Genomic DNA, 17,625 nt, shown 5'->3' on the forward strand with positions numbered 1-17,625 from the left:
AGCCTCGTTAGGGTCTCCAAAGCTTGAGTTTTAGTCATTCCAAAAAGATCTTATCCCCCCCCCCTTTTATATTATTTCTATTTGCATTTAGAAGAATCTTGTTCTCTGACCGGGAGCGGTTGCGTTGGCACACAACAGATTCCTGAAACCATACAAGGATGATACTTTCCTTTAAGTCAACCAAAACAGGGAGAGCAAAGAAAACGTGCAAGCCTTTGAGACCGGCGTCTCTTCAACAGACAAAATGTTAAAATGTCAGGAGAGGGAGATAAAGACGAGAGGCTTGTTCTTAAAACCTTGTTGTCTGCGTGCTATTTCGGTACAGGATGGAGGAGGCAGGAGGCAGACAATGAAATATGCCTGATCAGGGGTGTGGTTGGGGTTAGATAGTGCCCGGGGTAGCCCCCAGACTAACCAAAGGCTGGAAAGTTGCCAATGTTTGTCCATCATCTTAAGGTCAGATCCGATGGGCATTTGTCCTGTTGTTTGGTCTACTGCAGGGACAGACTGGTTCGTGCCTTTTTTCAATGATCACATGACGTAATTGCTGGAGCACACCAAATCATCCCCATTTTGGTTTGTTTCCATTACATACCATTGCTGGAAACAAACCAAAGCAGAGCTTGCGGCTGTCAATTTGTCAGCTTTGTTCATGGGGGGGGGGAATTAAACACTTCCTCTGCTCCATGGAGGGGCAGAGGAATTAAAAGTTGTGTGTGTTTTTTTTTTTTAAAAAAAAACAGTACTAGGACAGCACTGATGTCCTCCATCACTTTGACAAAAACCTAAAATCTTCTTCCTGGAAGAGTGAAAAACCGGACCCCCCATTCTTTTTAGCCTTCTTAAAGTAGCCAGATCAAATAGGATTGCTTGAGGTGCATACGCCATTTGGTTGCAAGGATTGCACCAAGTAGCGTCCTGGACTACCACCCAACTGCAAGCAACTCTATTAGGTCCGGCTAGAGTTCTCACCAGCCTGCTCCAAATGAGCCTGGTAGACAAACCCTTGACTCTTATAAGGGCTCACAGTAAGCTCTGAGCACATTAGCTCCAGAATTTGTAGAAGACATGGAACCACCATGCTGAATTTCTGGTGCTAATTTTAGATGCTGGATTTTGTGTGCAATCAGATGGAGAAAAGGCTTGCACTCTGGACTCCTTATAGCATGGGTCTACTGTAACCTGTTTCCCAGCAATCACATGATGTATGGCCAATAGAATTCCAGCTCAACCCTGATTTGTGCCCAAGCCTTTTTGGTCCTGCAACAGAGCTTTGGCGGACAAGGCTGGAGGAATCCCGGACGGATGGAAGGGTTGCTTGAAGGGAGATCTCTCCAAGCAAAGCAGCCCTTTCTGATGTGATCAGACACACACCTTTCTCATCGCCCGATCACACCAAAATTTAAAAAAAGCTAGTGTCATTTTCTTTCAGATATTATCTTCTGGTGCTTAAATTGGAGCTTGTTTCCAGCTAATCAATTTGGTACCTTTGATAAGTGGCATCGTCTCCCGCTCATGCCATCCTGAGGCTTGGGCTCCCAAGACTTCCCCCCCCCTTGCAAAATGAGAGGGGAAGGGTGTGAGTTGGTGTGTGCATGTGTTAAGGGGATACAAGGCAACTTTGTTGTATCTACAAAATGCCTGCGTGGTCCAATCTATTCTCAGGATCTCTGCGCTCTTGTTCTTTTCACTTTCTACTGATAACTCAAGAACCTAAGCACTGGATGGCTGGACCGGGCAGAACCACATGGCCATTTGGACCATTGACTTCCAGAAGGACCCAGCAAAGTGATTTCTCCCCACTCTTTGTCTGATCCCAATTAGAACATTGGGCAAGTTACATTTTGGGGTCTAGAACTCCCAGAGTGGTGATAATGAAATCATTCTGCCCGAGGAATTCTGGCCAGAGGTCGGGGCTTGAGTCGCAGGAATCTCTGTCAAATCAGACTTAAGATGTACCGAGGACTCGGCTTGAATTCTTTCTTTTTCAATGACTCAGACTCAACTTGTGAGTTGGAACCAGCCCTCCCCCTTTATCTGGGGGGGGGGACTTGTTTTTAATAGGGACTCAGACTTGGGACTCGGGACTTGACATCAAAGACTCAGATTTGGACTTGGGACTCACACCCAAAGACTTGCTAATTTCCCTGATTCCGGCTATTGTATCCCCGAAAGGTACGTTCTCCAAGCTCTGATCCCAAGACCTGGACCTCAGACAGACTCTTTTGTCAAAGGCAGAAGAAGAAGGACATCCGAAGGACCAGGGCTGGAGAGGGCTGATAACCCATGCGCTGGCATTGGTCTTCTGTTTCAAGCTGGTGCTCATATGACTCCATGTTCTGGCAATGGCTCAGTAAGTTAGAACCAGCTTCCTTTCCTCCTCCTTCCCTCAATTGGATCATTGCTCACTTTACTGCCTGCTGCCGGAGCAAAGAGGTTTATTCAGACTCCCAAATGCTGAGTGAGTGTGCTTGTGTTCAAAATTTGCATTCAGTGCGGGCTTCCTTCTTGACCCGTCAGTCTGTAAATGGTCCGCAACAGATCAGCCCTGTTTGGTGAAAGAGGAAAACTCACCCCCATTTCAGCCAAGGCAAACAGGGCAGAAGGATAGGTGAGTAACTTGGGCGTAGTCTCTTCTGTGACTCTTTTGAAGGAGGTGCAGCCATAGCAGGAAATTCCCAGAGCGAAGGCCTTCCCAGCCCTGTCCTCGGACAAAATTTGATCAAAACGACCATCTGTTTTGCTACCAACTCTCTCTCTCTCTTCTTTGATTCACACGCCAACCATCCAGATGGGAGCAGGGTCCTATTCGCACCTTTCTTTTTATGGCCTCCTGATCGCCAGCACTTTCTTCCAAGGTGAGTCTCTCCTGGGTTCATTAGAATTCAGTCCTCGTTAACCAACAGTGCCAGAGTCACATCTGGGCCATGGCTTGGAAAAGTGATTTTGAGGGATTAAAACTCCTGGGACCTCTTAGGCCTCTGATATCCAGATTTAGGCTCAATGCAAAAATCGAAAACAAAACAAAACATTTTTGGACCATGAACTCTCTGAATCCCCTTGCCAGAGGTTTCTGGGAGTCAAAGCCTCAAAATGTACCACTTTGGTCCATTTTTCTTTTTCTAAGCTTTGCGATGATGTTGATTGTGATGGAGTTATAGCAGAGCAGTTCGTCCTTCTGCTTCAAACTGGAAGGGACCCTCGAGATCATCAGGTCCAGCCCTTGTCAAGGAGACCCAGTGGGGAACGGAACTCTCAACCTCTGTCTCCACCGCCGGAGACTTAAAACACTGGTCTGCCCAGTAGTTCATTAGGGATCATTATTATCATCATCTTGGAAGGGCAGGGCAGGAAGGGACCCTCTGGATCACCGGGTCTAGTAGTTCCTGTCGAGGAGGCCCAATGAGGGAATTGAACTCCCAACCTCCGGCTCCACAGCCAAAGACTGAAACCACGCAGCTGTCCAGCAGTTCATCATATTAAACCACTCGATTTTCATTCCCTGCAGAGACAGAGCGATCCGGCTGGCAGGAGATACTCAGGCCCGAGAACCATCAAATTGGGCTCTTCTTATAAGCACAAATAGGATAGCCAGAAGTCCTCAGGGAGTCAGCGACTGTGCTCTGGAGGCAGAAGTTGCGATTTCGAGTCCCTACAATGCCTTTTAGGAGAAGAGGTAGCCTAGCTGGGCCAGCGGCACAGAGGAGCCCCAAGGCACCCCCCAGAAGACAGGAATGGTAAACTGCTTCTGAGTAGTCGGAAACCCTGGGCGGGGTTGCCCTAAGTCAGAAGCAACTTGATGGCCTGTAAGGATCATGATGGTGGTCATAATGGTGATCACGACCAACCTCCTCTCCTCCTCAGACATAAGGATGAGGAATCACAACTATCTTTTTTGGCTATATCCCTGCAACTGCACGAGATATTTTGCAAGGATATCAGGAAGAGATCTTATCTCTCACACCGGTGAAAATGATTTTGGTACAAACCACTAAACATGCACATTTTTCTATGAAGGCTGTGAGGATATGGGTTTTGTAGTACTGGTTTTCCAGAGTTTGCCTGAGACCTGGATCTTGTTGTGAGCCAAGGTCACATCTCAAAACATTGCATTCCCTTCTAAATACTTGCCAGCCTGGGAACCAGAGACCAGCTGGTGGAAAGTTGCAAGAGAGGCGTGAACTTGTGAACAAAGGACGGGGTGCCGATCAGATACCCATCATGAAGCAGAAACCTTGATTTAAGCTATAGAAAGAGGGGTTAGTTTTATGTGTGTGAGAGAGAGAGTTGGAGGAGAAGGAGGAGACAGGTTTAAAGCCTCCGTTATTTGATTAGGAGACTTAGCCATGGTTAATTAAAATAGCATGGTAATTAAGTAGTAAAATCATTCAATAGTTAATGATTTTATTGCTTTATGGGAAAGACTCACAGGAGCTTACTTAATACTTAGATGCTTGGCATTGAAACAGTAGAATTTGTATTTTTTTGTACAGTGGTGCCTTGCAAGATGAATTTAATTCGTTCCACGGTTAATGCTGTCTTGTGAAAAATTTGTCTTGCGAAACACATTTTCCCATAGGAATGCATTGAAATCTAATTAAAGCGTTCCTATGGGCAAAAAAAAAAGTCAGAATAAAGTCAAATTTGGTTTACAAAGGGTTTATTAAGTGCTCTTTAAAGTGATACATATTGTGCAGATGATTTTAAAAAGTCAATAAAAAAACTTTAACATCATAGAAAAACATTTAAAAATCAGCAAACATGAGGCAGGAACAAAAAACGGAAAACATTTGTCTTGCGAAGCATGGCCATTCATCTTGCGAGTCATCAACCCCATTGCCAAAACCATTCATCTTGCAAGTTTTTTGTTCTACGAGGCATCTGTCTTGCAAGGCACCACTGTAGTTTTGTTTTATAACTTTTTACTCTTTTTAAATAAACCTTTTATCTTTTACCCAAGGGTGATCCTCTGGGCCAAAGGTGAGAAAGTGCCTAAAGAAAGCACCTTGGCCCAGGAGGGCTGTGTTTGCTATTTTTGTTCTTTGGCTGTCCTACCTGGTCAGGCTGGTGTGCAAGGCTTAAAGTGCACAGCCAAAGTGTTTTTAAGCCCAAATAAGGGAGGAATTGGAAATCTAGGGACAGAATCTTGCCTCTCATTGCCCACTCACACATCTTCTAGGTCTCACCCAACCTAGGAAGAAAGGGTGGTGGATGCTGGGAACTAGAGTCATGACACTTTCCCAGAGGAAAGTGGAATGACCCCTCTTAGAGGAATGACCCCTCTAAGGAGACACATTCCTGACAAACACCAGTTTGCAGAAATGGCCCAGAAGAAGCCGTGGATAGAGTGTTTGTGTCTTTTTGCACAACTGTTCATAGAAGAAGGGGGCGTTTTCTTTTTCTTTACACATCTGGAAGGGACCTCAGACATTGCAATGTGCTTTTTAAATCAGAGGTGGAGTGTTGCACTATTGAATATTTTTGCCGGTGCCCTGAAGAGGTGCATGTCAAGAGTTAGATTTGGAAACCCCGACTCTGCTCCCTGCGTGAGACTAACAGGGTCGCTTCTCAGTCCCTGGGTTGCCTCTGTGATCTGAATTCGTTTCCTGCTTGATCCATGCTGGCCAGATCGATTGCATTCCTGACAATTCCTTCTGTTTGGTTAGGCTTGGAAGCGGTCAGCTGCAAAAGGGAATGGCTGGCCTACCACAATAAATGCTTTGGCGTCTTTACGGAAGAGACATCGTGGTCCAATGCAGAGGTAAGAAGCCGTTTTCAGGAGCTGGCGGTGGCTTTACTTTTTTCTTGACTCCCCCAGTTTCTTTCACCTGGTCGTTTCGTTTCTTGGGCCATGACCCTTGCTCTTCTCACCTAGTTTGATCCCAGGCTCACCAGAGCTTCCAAAAAGCCACCACTTTTCTATCTACCATCTGTTTTTTTTTTTCCATCTCTCTGGCTTGGTCTCAACCCCCCGACCAACTTCAACACACCCGGTCAAGTCTGGTCTTGAAAGCTAAGCAGGCATGAGCCTGGTGAATTCTTGGATGGGAGGCAACAGGCTTGGAGGTGCCAGTATCAAAGCAGCTTTCCTATATTCCGCTGAGCTCCTCTGTGGCCCCATTTGTGTCCAGTCGTGTCTGACTCTAGGGCTCGGTGTTCATCCCCCCTCTCCAAGCCATAGAGCCAGCGTTTGTCCATAGACAATTTCCGTGGTCACGTGGCCAGCGCAACTAGACACGGAATGCCGTGATCTTCCCACCGAGGTGGTCCCTATTTATCTACTCGCATTTTTACATGCTTTCGAATTGCTAGGTTGGCAGGAGCTGGGACAAGCGATGGGAGCTTGGATTCGATCTTACAACTGCTTGGTCTTCTGACCTTGCAGCACAGAGGCTTCTGCAGTTTAACCTGCAGCGCCATCACATCCCTGCTGGGAAATAGATACATCACAGCAATTCGCAGGACTGGATGCCCAACTTGAGTTTGAAATCAATATGCGCCCCTTCGTGTGTTTCAGGTTTTGTGTCAGAGGTATGGCGAGAAAGGCCACCTGGCGTCCTTCCTCTCAGCGCAAGAAAATGAGATTGTGGCTAAGCGCATCACTAACAACTACCCCGAGGTACAGCGAGTCTGGATTGGATTTCATGACCCCAAAAAGGTGAGTCAGAAGCTCCTGGCTCTCCTCTTTTTTCTGTGAAGTTCATGTCTTTGACCCACGTAGAAATGCCTCCTCGCCAGTAACCAGCAATGTTGGCCAGCGTTCCAGACTGAGTCCCAGGTTAGAGTCTACCTCTTCTGGTCCGCATCCTGAGCCCTGATTCTTAAGTCTTCCGGCCAAAGTTCTAAGTCCAAAGCCCCACGTCCAAGTTTCCAGTTGATGCCCTCCCTTTGTCGGGTGCATGCGCAGACAGGCCAGGAAGGAAAGCCGGGCCAGCACATGCGCATGGGAAGAGACAGTGGGCTGGCTTCCCTTCTTCTTGGAGCAGGCCCCTGCCTCTTCCCTGGGCAGAGGCAGCTGCTGGCTTTTTGGAAGGAGGGCCTTGGAGGAATCCGGTGGTGGTGGCGGGTCATGAGTTGAATCCAAGTCTTAAAAAAAAACACGGCCACCTCTCCGAGCCAATTTCGAGTCAAGTCGCCAGTGCACCTTAAGACAGGCTCGGTAGCGAGTCGTGACTTGCGAGCTCTCATTCCTGCCAGTAACCCACTGCTCTCCTCCCACGCCTTGGGACCCACTTGCATCTTCAGTTGACTCAAGGGTCCCTCCCTCCCCATCCCACCTCGTCTTGCTGTGCTTATGGTTGCAGATTGGGAGGTGGAAATGGAGCGATTCCTCTACCACCAACTTCAGACCTTGGTCCGCAGGGGAACCCAGCAAGAGAGGAGAAAAGCGATCCTGTGTTTTTATGTCACTCTCGGAAGGTGAGGAACAGTTTGCCAGTCCAGGGACCCAGGGGTGGAAGCTCATAATGCAAACGAGCTTATTGGGCTGGGGAGAGCTGCCCCCTTGCCTGGTCAGCTACTGACTTTCACAGCCATCTCGACTGGTTGTGATGGCCAAGGGTCTACGGATCCTACATGAAGGTCAAGGGCCGTTGAGTCCAGCTTAGGGGTATTGGGCGTTTCTTGGGACTCTTCCCTGCTCTGGCTGGAAAAGGGACAGACACCGTTTGGAGGATCTTTCTTTGTGATGATGGACAAACCCTTTCCGGCCTTTCAGAGTGACCTCTTGAACCATGACCCCAACCCAACCTGGGCTTGTGTTGTTGTTTTTTAATAGTCTTCAGCCCTACAGGGTTACTCCCAGGACAGCCAGAAGCAAAATAAATAAATAAATAAATAAAAGCATGGGCTGTGGGGCAAATCTTCCTGCGATCTGCCTTCTCTGCCCCAGATGTTACGCCCTATAAGCAATGCTGTCCTCTGTCCTGTTATGCTCTGAACATTTTCCTACAAGGGTGAAACTGCTGTTGTGGAGGATCCGTGTCACGGGTATCATGAACAATCCTGCTCCAGTTCACAATGCAATGGGCCAGTATCCTTTCTGGTCTGAAGTGCTGGCTTTCCCATTCCGTCCTTGTGTGGGCTGGCATTTAGGTGAAATCTTGAAGCCCTCCAATGTTGAGCATCAGGAGTCCAGGCTTGCAACTCACAGTTTTATGCTATTACGCCACACCTCACAAACGTAAAGACCGGTCTAAGGAAATACAAGAAATACGAGACTCTTTGGGTCAGGCTTTCAAACAACGCCTGGGTCTTTCTATTGGAGTGGGGCAGCTCTAAAAGCCAGGGGATCTTTCTTAGCTTCAAGATCCTCTCAGGGCCACACTAATCCCCTCCATGGGAATCCAGAAGTGAAAACAAACACACAACCCTATTTTAGATTCTGCTAGGACAAGATGTGGGGGAAACAATAACCTCCTGAAGATTTCTAGCGAGTGTGGCCATTGGAGTGGCTGCAAGTTGTTGGGTTGGGCACCATCTCCAGCCCTACTTTTACAAAGATTTGAAGAACCTATGAATAGCACAGTATTGCCTTTTCTGTCTGTCTCCGAACTGGTTCACAAAGGGCGTTGCAGGCTCTGAACATCTGTTTCTGCCTCTCTGAGATGTGCTTGTATCATTTCTAATACAAGGTGTGCGAGGTGCTCGTCCCTCTCTATTCGGCGCTGGTTAGGCCTCACCTTGAGGATTGTGTCCCATTCTGGACACCGGACTTCAAGAAGGGTGCTGACAAACTGGAGCAATTTCATAGGAGGGCGACCAGGAGGATCAGGGGGCTGGAAAACCGAGCCTTAGGAGGAAAGGCGGAAAGAACTGGGCAGGTTTAGCCTTGAGAAAAGAAGGCGGAGGGGAGATAATATGACAGTACTCTTCAAATCCTTGAAAGGCTGTCCTACAGAGGAGGGGCAGGATCTGTTCTCGATCATCCCAGAGTGCAGGACACACAGCAATGGGCTCAAGCTAACAGGGAGCCGGATTTCGGTTGAATCTCAGGAAAAACTTCCTAACTGTTAGAGCAGTACAACAACAGGACCCATGACCTCAGGAGGAGGTGGTGAGCGCTCCAACATTGGAGGCATTCGAAATAAACTTAGACAGCTACTGGGCAGATATCCTTTGATTTGTTTTTCCTGCATTGAGCAGGGGGTGGACTCAATGGCCTTAGAGGCCCCTTCCAACCTCATGATTCTATGATTCATGAGCCAAAATCCTGTTGCTTTGCATAGTAAATCCCACCAGAGGAGACCCATTGAATCAATAGGGATTTTCATGAGTCAACTCTTCCAGAAGTTCCATTGATTCAAAGGGGCCTACTCTAGCTGCAACTTACTTCAGCATACTACGAGGCAATTAGAGTAGACCTATTAGGATCAAGGGAACTCATGGAGCGGTTGACTCCCTAAAGCCCCACTGGTTCAATGGGCCTTCTCTAATATGGTTCACTGCACTAAGCAGAAAGATTTTAGCTGTTATCTGTTCCTTGCTGAAGATTCACCCTCTGTGAGACCACGGTGGGGTCAAAAAAGCACAGAAAGGGCCTTTCCAGGGAGGGGGGGATTTGTTGAAGAAAGGAAAATGGGGAAAGACAGGAGCGTCCCTGACTCTCTTCCACTTGATGCCTTTCAGGTTTTAGAAGATGGACATCGGCGGATTGCAAAGAAAAGATGCCCTTTCTCTGTAGCTCTCTGCTGTAGAGGGGGCAGCCATTCGTCCAGCCCTGGAATAAAATTGATGAGGATGAATGGATTTGCACCTCTTTTGCTTAATAAATGGTTTCCTTGTTTAAGCATATTTTTGGCAGTTCCTATAGAATTTGGATGTGGTGGCACTGCGGGTTAAACCGCAGAAGCCTCTGTGCTGCAAGGTCAGAAGACCTGCCGTCGTAAGATCAAATCCACACGCCGGAGGGAGCTCCTGTCGCTTGTCCCACCTCCTGCCAACCTGGCCGTTTGAAAGCAGGCAAAATGCAAAATGGCAGTAGATAAATAGGTACCACCACAGTGGGAAGGTCATGTTGTTGCAAGATTGCCTTCGGACAAACCCATAGCTCTATGGGTTGGAAACGGAGATGAGCACCACCTCCTAGAGTTGGACACGACTGGACAAATTGTCAAGTGGAATCTTTACCTTTACCTAAAGAATTTGGGATTCTTGTCCAGATTTTGCAAGACCCTTGGTTTTTTTTTTGACTTCTCTTTATTACTGACACGTTTGTAAAGTAGGATCCCCATATCTACTGGGGATTGGTCCCAAGCCCCCACGGACACTGAAAACTGCAGATAATACCATACACGGTATATACTGTTTCCCCGAAAATAAGACCTAACCGGAAAATAAGCCTTAGTATGATTTTTCAGGATGCTCATAATATAAGCCCTGCCCCCAAAATAAGCCCTAGTTAAGTGAAAGCCCGCCCTCCAGCCTTGTGCCACAATCAGAAGAAGATGACATGACTGTATTTGAATAAACGTAGATTGTACATGAAAAAAAATAAAACGTCCCCTGAAAATAAGCCCTAATGTGTTTTTTTTTGTTGTTACAAAAATCAATATATGACACTGTCTTATTTTCGGGAAAACACAGTATATAGAGAGAGCATGTTAATGGGGGGGGGGGGAACCAAAAAACCAGAAAATTTATTTTCACATGCATTACCAGAACTGACCACTAGAAGGCACTGGAGACCTTGGTATATATTCTTCACAAATAAATATTCATAACTTGGTCTCTGGCTGCCTCTAGTGGCCATTTCTGGTAATACATGTGCAATTCATATTTCTGGATTTTTCTCTTTTAAGATTTTTAATATATTCCGACCATGGATAAGTGAAACTGCAGATACCGATCCAACGTATATGGGGATCCTACTTTATCTGAAAAAGAGCTCAGTGTGTTCCACTTGAATACACCCATGGCTTAAACCAGGGCTCGGGCAGGCCCAAGTACACACATCAGTCCTGCCCTCTGAATGGTACCGTGCCCCATGACATCACAAACCCGCATGTGCTGAAGAGGGATCCTGTTAGTGCTAATAGGAATTCTGTCACTTCACCTACATGCAAAGATCAGATATTGCATTTGAAGTCTCTATGGCTGATGGGGCCTCCTTGAGTCTCGAGAGACTAGGGTAACGTGCTCTGAATACAGGTCTTGGAACAGCGTCTAGTGTGGCTGAAGAGGCCAATTCGAGAGTGACAATCTCTTCCACACTGAAGACAAATCCAATCTGTCCCCTGCCCAGCTCCCTGGTTTTGCTGCTTTTGTGACTTCCTCTTTGCCTCAGCCTGCTGGGCAAGGGTCGCTTCAAATTGGGAGAGGCCGTGATGCACCGCCTGCCTCCAGGGTGAACGCTCAGACATCAAGGTTTCCCACCTGTTGAGGTCCATTCCTAAGGCCTTCAGGTCCCGCTTGCAGATCTCCTTGTATCGCAGCTGTGGTCTCCCTCTGGGGCGATTTCCCTGCACTCATTCTCCATACAGGAGATCCTTTGGAATCCAACCGTCAGCCATTCTTACAACATGCCTGAGCCAACGTAGACATCGCTGTTTCAGTAATGTATACATGCTGAATATTCCAGCTCGGGTTTTTCCACATGCTAAAAATTCCAGCTATGACTATGAAATGCAGAATGCTGGGTGGGGGGGAGAACAGGAGTTACCACAGCTCATCTTCTTCTCTAGCAAAGACATGTGAATGAGGACCTCTGAAATCTTTTTTTTAAAAATTCCTATATTTAAAATACTACTTTTATCCTTCCTTTCTCCTTCAAAGGACTCCAGTCAGTTTATGTCATTAAAAGGACAATATTTAATAGCAAAGAACAATAAATATACAGTACAAATATTGAAAAGAATTAAATATGTATTACATTAAAATCGGCAAATAAAATGAACACTAGAAATATATTTAAAAACAAAAGAGTGCAATGTTAAAAAATGCCACTCAGGCAGCCCATCTCTGAGGGAAAGCCTATTTGAAAAGAAGGGTCTTCATTTGCTTATGGAAGGACAGCCAAGAGGGGGCTGGCCTGGCCTCCAGTAGCAGGGAGTTCCAGAGTCTAAAGGAGCAGCCACAGGGAAGGCGCTGAACTGTGTCCCCACCAAGTGAGAAATCCATGTAGAGAAGTGGCCTATCCAGCCCCTAGTAATTTTTCCCAGCTGCCCAAGCATTTTGGTGAAAAAGCTGACTTCCATTCTAAGCAAGCGGAATGATGACATTGAGCAGATTCATTTTTATTATTGTTACTGTTGTTATACATGTGATTGCGCACCCAGACCAGAAATAATGAGACAAGACACAGGTGTTGGGTTTAAAACTTCGGCCACAACTTTATTAATTATTTAAGGTCCTCCCCCCAAATACAAGGGGGCCTACCGTAGTGTGATATTCTTTAATGTCCGATGATCATTGCTCTCCGGACATTTTCTATCGCAGGGCGAGCTCCTATTTCAGAATTGTGCTATCCACTGGACAGCATGCCTTCAGGGGCTCTGTGACTTGGTACCCCCTAATCAACTCCTCCCGCCAAGCCTCGTCATGACCCTAAGCGGGCAGGTGGTCAGGAAATCATACCCTGTAAAGCCCACTTCTCCTCTGACAGCCGATAATCAAACCTGGACAGAGAGATGGCCAAAATGGTTGTTGTGGGTTTTTCAGGCTCTTTGGCCATGTTCTAAAGGTTGTTCTTCCTAACTTTTCGCCAGTCTCTGGGGCCGGCATCCTCTGTCCTCCGAAGATGCCCATGGCCACAGAGACTGGCAAAACGTTAGGAAGAACAACCTTCAGAACACGGCCAAAGAGCCCCAAAACCCCACAACAACCATTAGATCCTGGCCGTGAAAGCCTTCGCGAATACATAGATGGCCAAAATGTTGTTACCACGTGTCCCTCCTGAACTCCCCCAAGCTTTTTTTTTATCTCACTACCCGAAGCTATGACCGAAAGGAATTTAACTAACCATTATGTACCTTGACATTATAACCACCCCCAGTAGTATATAAGAATGGGATGGGCGAAAACACACCCACATCCAAGAGCCAGGCCAAAAATCCCCATCCCGCCCCAGAGGCAACCAGCTAATCTCATTCTTAATCAAAAAGTGGATGGGAGGGACTGCTGGAAAGGCAGCCGAAGAGGCTGTCATCAAAGGACCCAGCCTTCTTAGGCTCGTCTCTCCTCCCCTTAAAAGCTGCGTCACACTGTGACGCTTGCATCCGTGTGGGTGGGCAAAGCCTCCCTGAAATGGTGACCCAGCGCCATTTCGGACTGGTCATTCTTCCCGTCTTCCAAGCAATCTGAGTTTAGAAGCCTATTTTCCTTTCCTTTCCTTTCCTTTGGACGACAAGTCCAAGAATTCCCCGGCCGGTGGCTGTAGTTCAAAAAACACAAACATTTCCAAGTAGTGAAAGTGGTCTGTCTATATTATTTAAAAATGACACAATTAAATAAAACCATAAATCAAATGAGCGCACCGTCTATTTTTAAAAACCCTGACTGGTAAATCAAATGCAATCAGAGGGCTGAGGCGAGGAAAGGCATTAGCTGCCTGGAGAGCAGACAGAGAGGGATTCCTCGACTGATTTATTGGCAAGTCCTTCCACAGCTGAGGGCCCACTGGTGTGAAGGCCTTGCTTCCTCTCCTAAAGGTCTAAACAGCACAATATATTCACAAATGGACATATTGGCTGGATGGAGATGCATACTCCTTGTGGTAGGTAGTTCCACAGGTTCTTCTCAGAACCCAAATATAGGAGGTCTGAGTCTATAGGGGGAAATAATTCCATCCCAGGGATATTATTTATTTATTTATTTATTTATTTATTTATTTTATTTTTTGGACTTATATACCGCCCCATAGCGCTACAAGCACTCTCCGGGTGGTTTACAATTTTTTTAAAAAAAATTATACAGGCTACACATTGCCCCCCCCAGCAAGCTGGGTACTCATTTTACCGACCTCGGAAGGATGGAAGGCTGAGTGAACCTTGAGCCAGCTACCTGGGATTTGAACCCCAGGTCGTGAGCAGTTTTTAGCTGCAGTACAGCGTTTTAACCACTGCGCCACGAGTGATAGGAATCCATGTGGAAGAACAAAAAATAATGTGAGCACAAACCAGTAGATGAAAACGGGGAAGATAGAAGAAAGAAGACAATACTTTGTCGTGCGCCCATTTTTGTGTTGGATTTGGCACACTTGAAATTGATTTAAAGATATCCGTTTACACGACATACAGCTAGGCACACATTTTTGGGGTTGGCAAGTGATTTTTTAAATCACCCACAAAAGGGTTCTTCATTTCTTATCGATTCCAGTCATGATGTTTAAATAATAATTTTGGCAGGTGTGCTCGCCTGTGTTGGAGTAAATTTTGTCTGTAGGGTTTGTTAAACGTTGGATGCCAGGATCGTGGGTTTTGGCCTGCTGTCCAAACAGCTATACTGTATTATTATTATTATTATTATTATTATTATTATTATTATTATTATTATTATTATTATTATTATTATTATTATTATTATTATTATTATTATTATTATTATTATTATTATTATTATTATTATTATTATTATTATTATTATTATTATTATTATTTATTTACTGGCCAGGTATGTAATCCATACCCGGAATTTAATATGGCTACCGGCCACACTTAAAAACAATACACACACACACACACACACACACACACACACACACACACACACACACACACACACACACACACACACACACACACACACACACACACACACACACACACACACACACACACACACACACACACCATAAACAGAAAAATTCACAAGACAATTAAGAACAAATTCTACAAAAGCCAATTGCCTCAACTCCCAGTTGCGTCAGATGGTTACAAATTCAGCAGTTTGATGGCACAGGGAAAAAAGCTATTTTTGTGCCTCGATGTTTTAGTATACAGTGTCTTGTATCGCCGACCAGAGGGGAGAAGATTAAACAAGTTGTGACCAGGATGCCGTGGATCAGCCGCGATCTTTTCCGCTCTCTTTTTAACCCGTGCAATGTACAACTCTTCCAATGATGGCAAATCAGCTCTGATTATTTTTCCAGCAGTTCTGACAGTCCTCTGAAGCCTGTTCTTGTCCAGTTTGGTTGCCGAACCGAACCAAACAGTTATGGAAGAGCAGAGGACAGATTCAATAATGCCTCTGTAAAATTGGACAAGCAGCTCCCGAGGCAGATTGAATTTCCGAAGTTGTCGTAGAAAATACAGACGCTGGTGAGCTTTTTTAATGATGCCATCGATGTTAATTGACCATTTCAGGTCCCGAGAGAGTACAGTGCCCAGGAACCTGAACGACTCTACTACAGAGACCGTGCTGCCTAAGACAGAAAGTGGGAGTATACAAGGGGGGTGTTTTCGAAAGTCCACTACCATCTCCACCGTTTTCTGTGGGTTGAGCACTAAGCTATTACTGTTGCACCATGCGACAAGATGCTCAACTTCCCGTCTGTATGCCGACTCGTCACCATTCTTAATAAGTCCAATGACCGTCGTATCATCTGCAAACTTCAGAATCTTAACAGAGGGATTCGTGGAAATACAATCGTTCGTATATAAGGAGAAAAGTAATGGGGAAAGTACACACCCTTGGGGGGCTCCCATACTAACTGTACGGATATTAGATGTTATTTTCCCCAGTCTCACTTGCTGTTTCCTATTTATCAGAAAGCTATGTATCCATTTACAAACAGAAATGGGTACCTTTAGTTGAATCAGTTTAAGATACAATTTAGATGGTACAATTGTATTAAACGCGGAACTGAAGTCGACAAAAAGAACCCGTGCATAAGACCCTGAGGAATCCAGATGTTGTAGGATGTAGTGCATAGCCATATTGACAGCATCATCTACTGATCTGTTAGGCCGATATGCAAACTGGAGAGGGTCCAACAAAGGATCAGTGATGTCCTTCAGATGGGTCAGCACCAATCTCTCAAAGACTTTCATCACTACAGATGTTAAGGCGATGGGTCTGTAGTCGTTCAGTCTGCTAATAGAAGCTTTCTTAGGTACAGGGATAATAATTTGTCAATAAACAAATGCAACAGAGAATTAAATTTGATCATATCATCCCTTCCTGGTTTACGTTTTTGTTAAGTTTAAATGAAGTCAAGGTGCTCTGTGCATCGGTTCTTCTTACTCCATCAAGTTAGCAGCCTGATCATAAATCTAAAGTTCATTTGTCCTTTCCGGAACATGGAGAAATTTCCTTAAAAATAAAATGCCAGGACAATTAGTCCTTGAGGGAAGGTTTCACTCATTATCTGCAGAAGTTTGAAGGCAATGAGATGTGGAGAAGTCATCCGGGTGACCCTGGCAGAACTGATAAATGCCATTTTATAAGTGCCTCCCTCTCATGTAACAACAACAACAACAACAACAACAACAACAAACAAACAAACAAACAAACAAACAAAGGCCACTGCCCCGTAACTGTAATTCATTTTGGGAACCTGAGGAAGAAAGTTGAAAACTTAAGTTTCGTAAATGTTCCTGACTTCTTCCACTGTTAGGGGGCTATGTGTGTGTGTATTTGTGGAAGGATGGTTGATATGTGGGCTTTGAGTGGGCAGGTCACATCATTCGGGGGCTTGATAGCCTTCAGAACGTAGCCGTTTGCATCCCCCTCAAGCACAGGTTGGGTGTTTTTTTTTTCAAGTCGAGAAGTGGCGATGGAAAGAGAATGTCATCCACTCTAGATGGGCCATATCAGAACACTTCCCATGGGTATTAGTGGGTGCAGAAGCCCCGATCTGTGTGCCCTCGATTTGGATATCGCGTGGGTCATGGGTTTCCATCCACTGTGGCGATGAAGAATTTTAGAAGGAGATCCGGAGTTTTTTTTTGAGACAAAAAGCAAACAATACAAAAATCTTTAGGAGAAAAAAAGAAGGACAAAGATAAAAGTTCATTTTAGCTAAGTTAACACTTTGTACTTGGCGTGGTGGACATCTCAGGTTGGGTGATCTGTGGGGAATGGCAAGGCAGACACTTCAAGGGATCAGAACCACTTCCACCAGACCACCCCATAAGTCCAGCTTTTAACATCTCAAAGCTGAATAGCTCAGGGGTTAGGGAGTTCAATTCCCCATTTTCCCTCCTTATGAGAGGCTGGACATGATCCAGAGGGTCCCTTCCAGTTGTGCAGTTCAAAGGTGTTTTTTTTAACACACACACACACAATTTCTTCATTCGGGTTTGATAACACAAGCTCAGAGTTGGCCACGTTGGAGGGGAAACACTTGGCGATGGACAACCAGCCTCTCCTAAGCGCTACTGGAACCACGGGGTCTAGAAAAACGTCCCAGGGCCCCTGTGCGTAAGAACCGTGGAGATGCAGCCACTTTCAAGGACGGTGGCAACTCAGCCCTCATTTTGCGTCCGGTTTTCTCTCTTTCTTGATTCTGAGTTGCCCTATTAGTTAGGTTTCACCTCAACCCTTGGCCCATGTTTTCCCGCGACGAGCCTGCTTTCCCTCCCACAAGGGGATTCGGTGCTCCAGCCACCCCATGCGCGGAGTTAGCCCGTGTTCCGCTAAGAATGACCAATCAGATGGCAGGGTCTGTATGCAAAGCCCAGCAAATGC

General features: G+C 45.8%; 1 protein-coding gene across 1 annotated transcript; it reads left to right on the forward strand.

The window, feature by feature from the left end:
- The first annotated feature begins 5,585 nt into the window (after window positions 1-5,585).
- LOC110090278 (regenerating islet-derived protein 4) lies at window positions 5,586-10,882 on the forward strand. Its single transcript, XM_020813890.3, has 4 exons — window positions 5,586-5,761; window positions 6,518-6,658; window positions 7,305-7,419; window positions 9,628-10,882. The coding sequence occupies exons 1-4, from the start codon at window positions 5,618-5,620 to the stop codon at window positions 9,693-9,695; spliced, it is 468 nt and encodes a 155-aa protein (XP_020669549.3). The 5' UTR covers window positions 5,586-5,617; the 3' UTR covers window positions 9,696-10,882.
- The last annotated feature ends 6,743 nt before the right edge of the window (window positions 10,883-17,625 follow it).

Source organism: Pogona vitticeps, chromosome 5 (assembly GCF_051106095.1).
Source record: "Pogona vitticeps strain Pit_001003342236 chromosome 5, PviZW2.1, whole genome shotgun sequence".
NCBI lineage: Eukaryota > Metazoa > Chordata > Lepidosauria > Squamata > Agamidae > Pogona > Pogona vitticeps.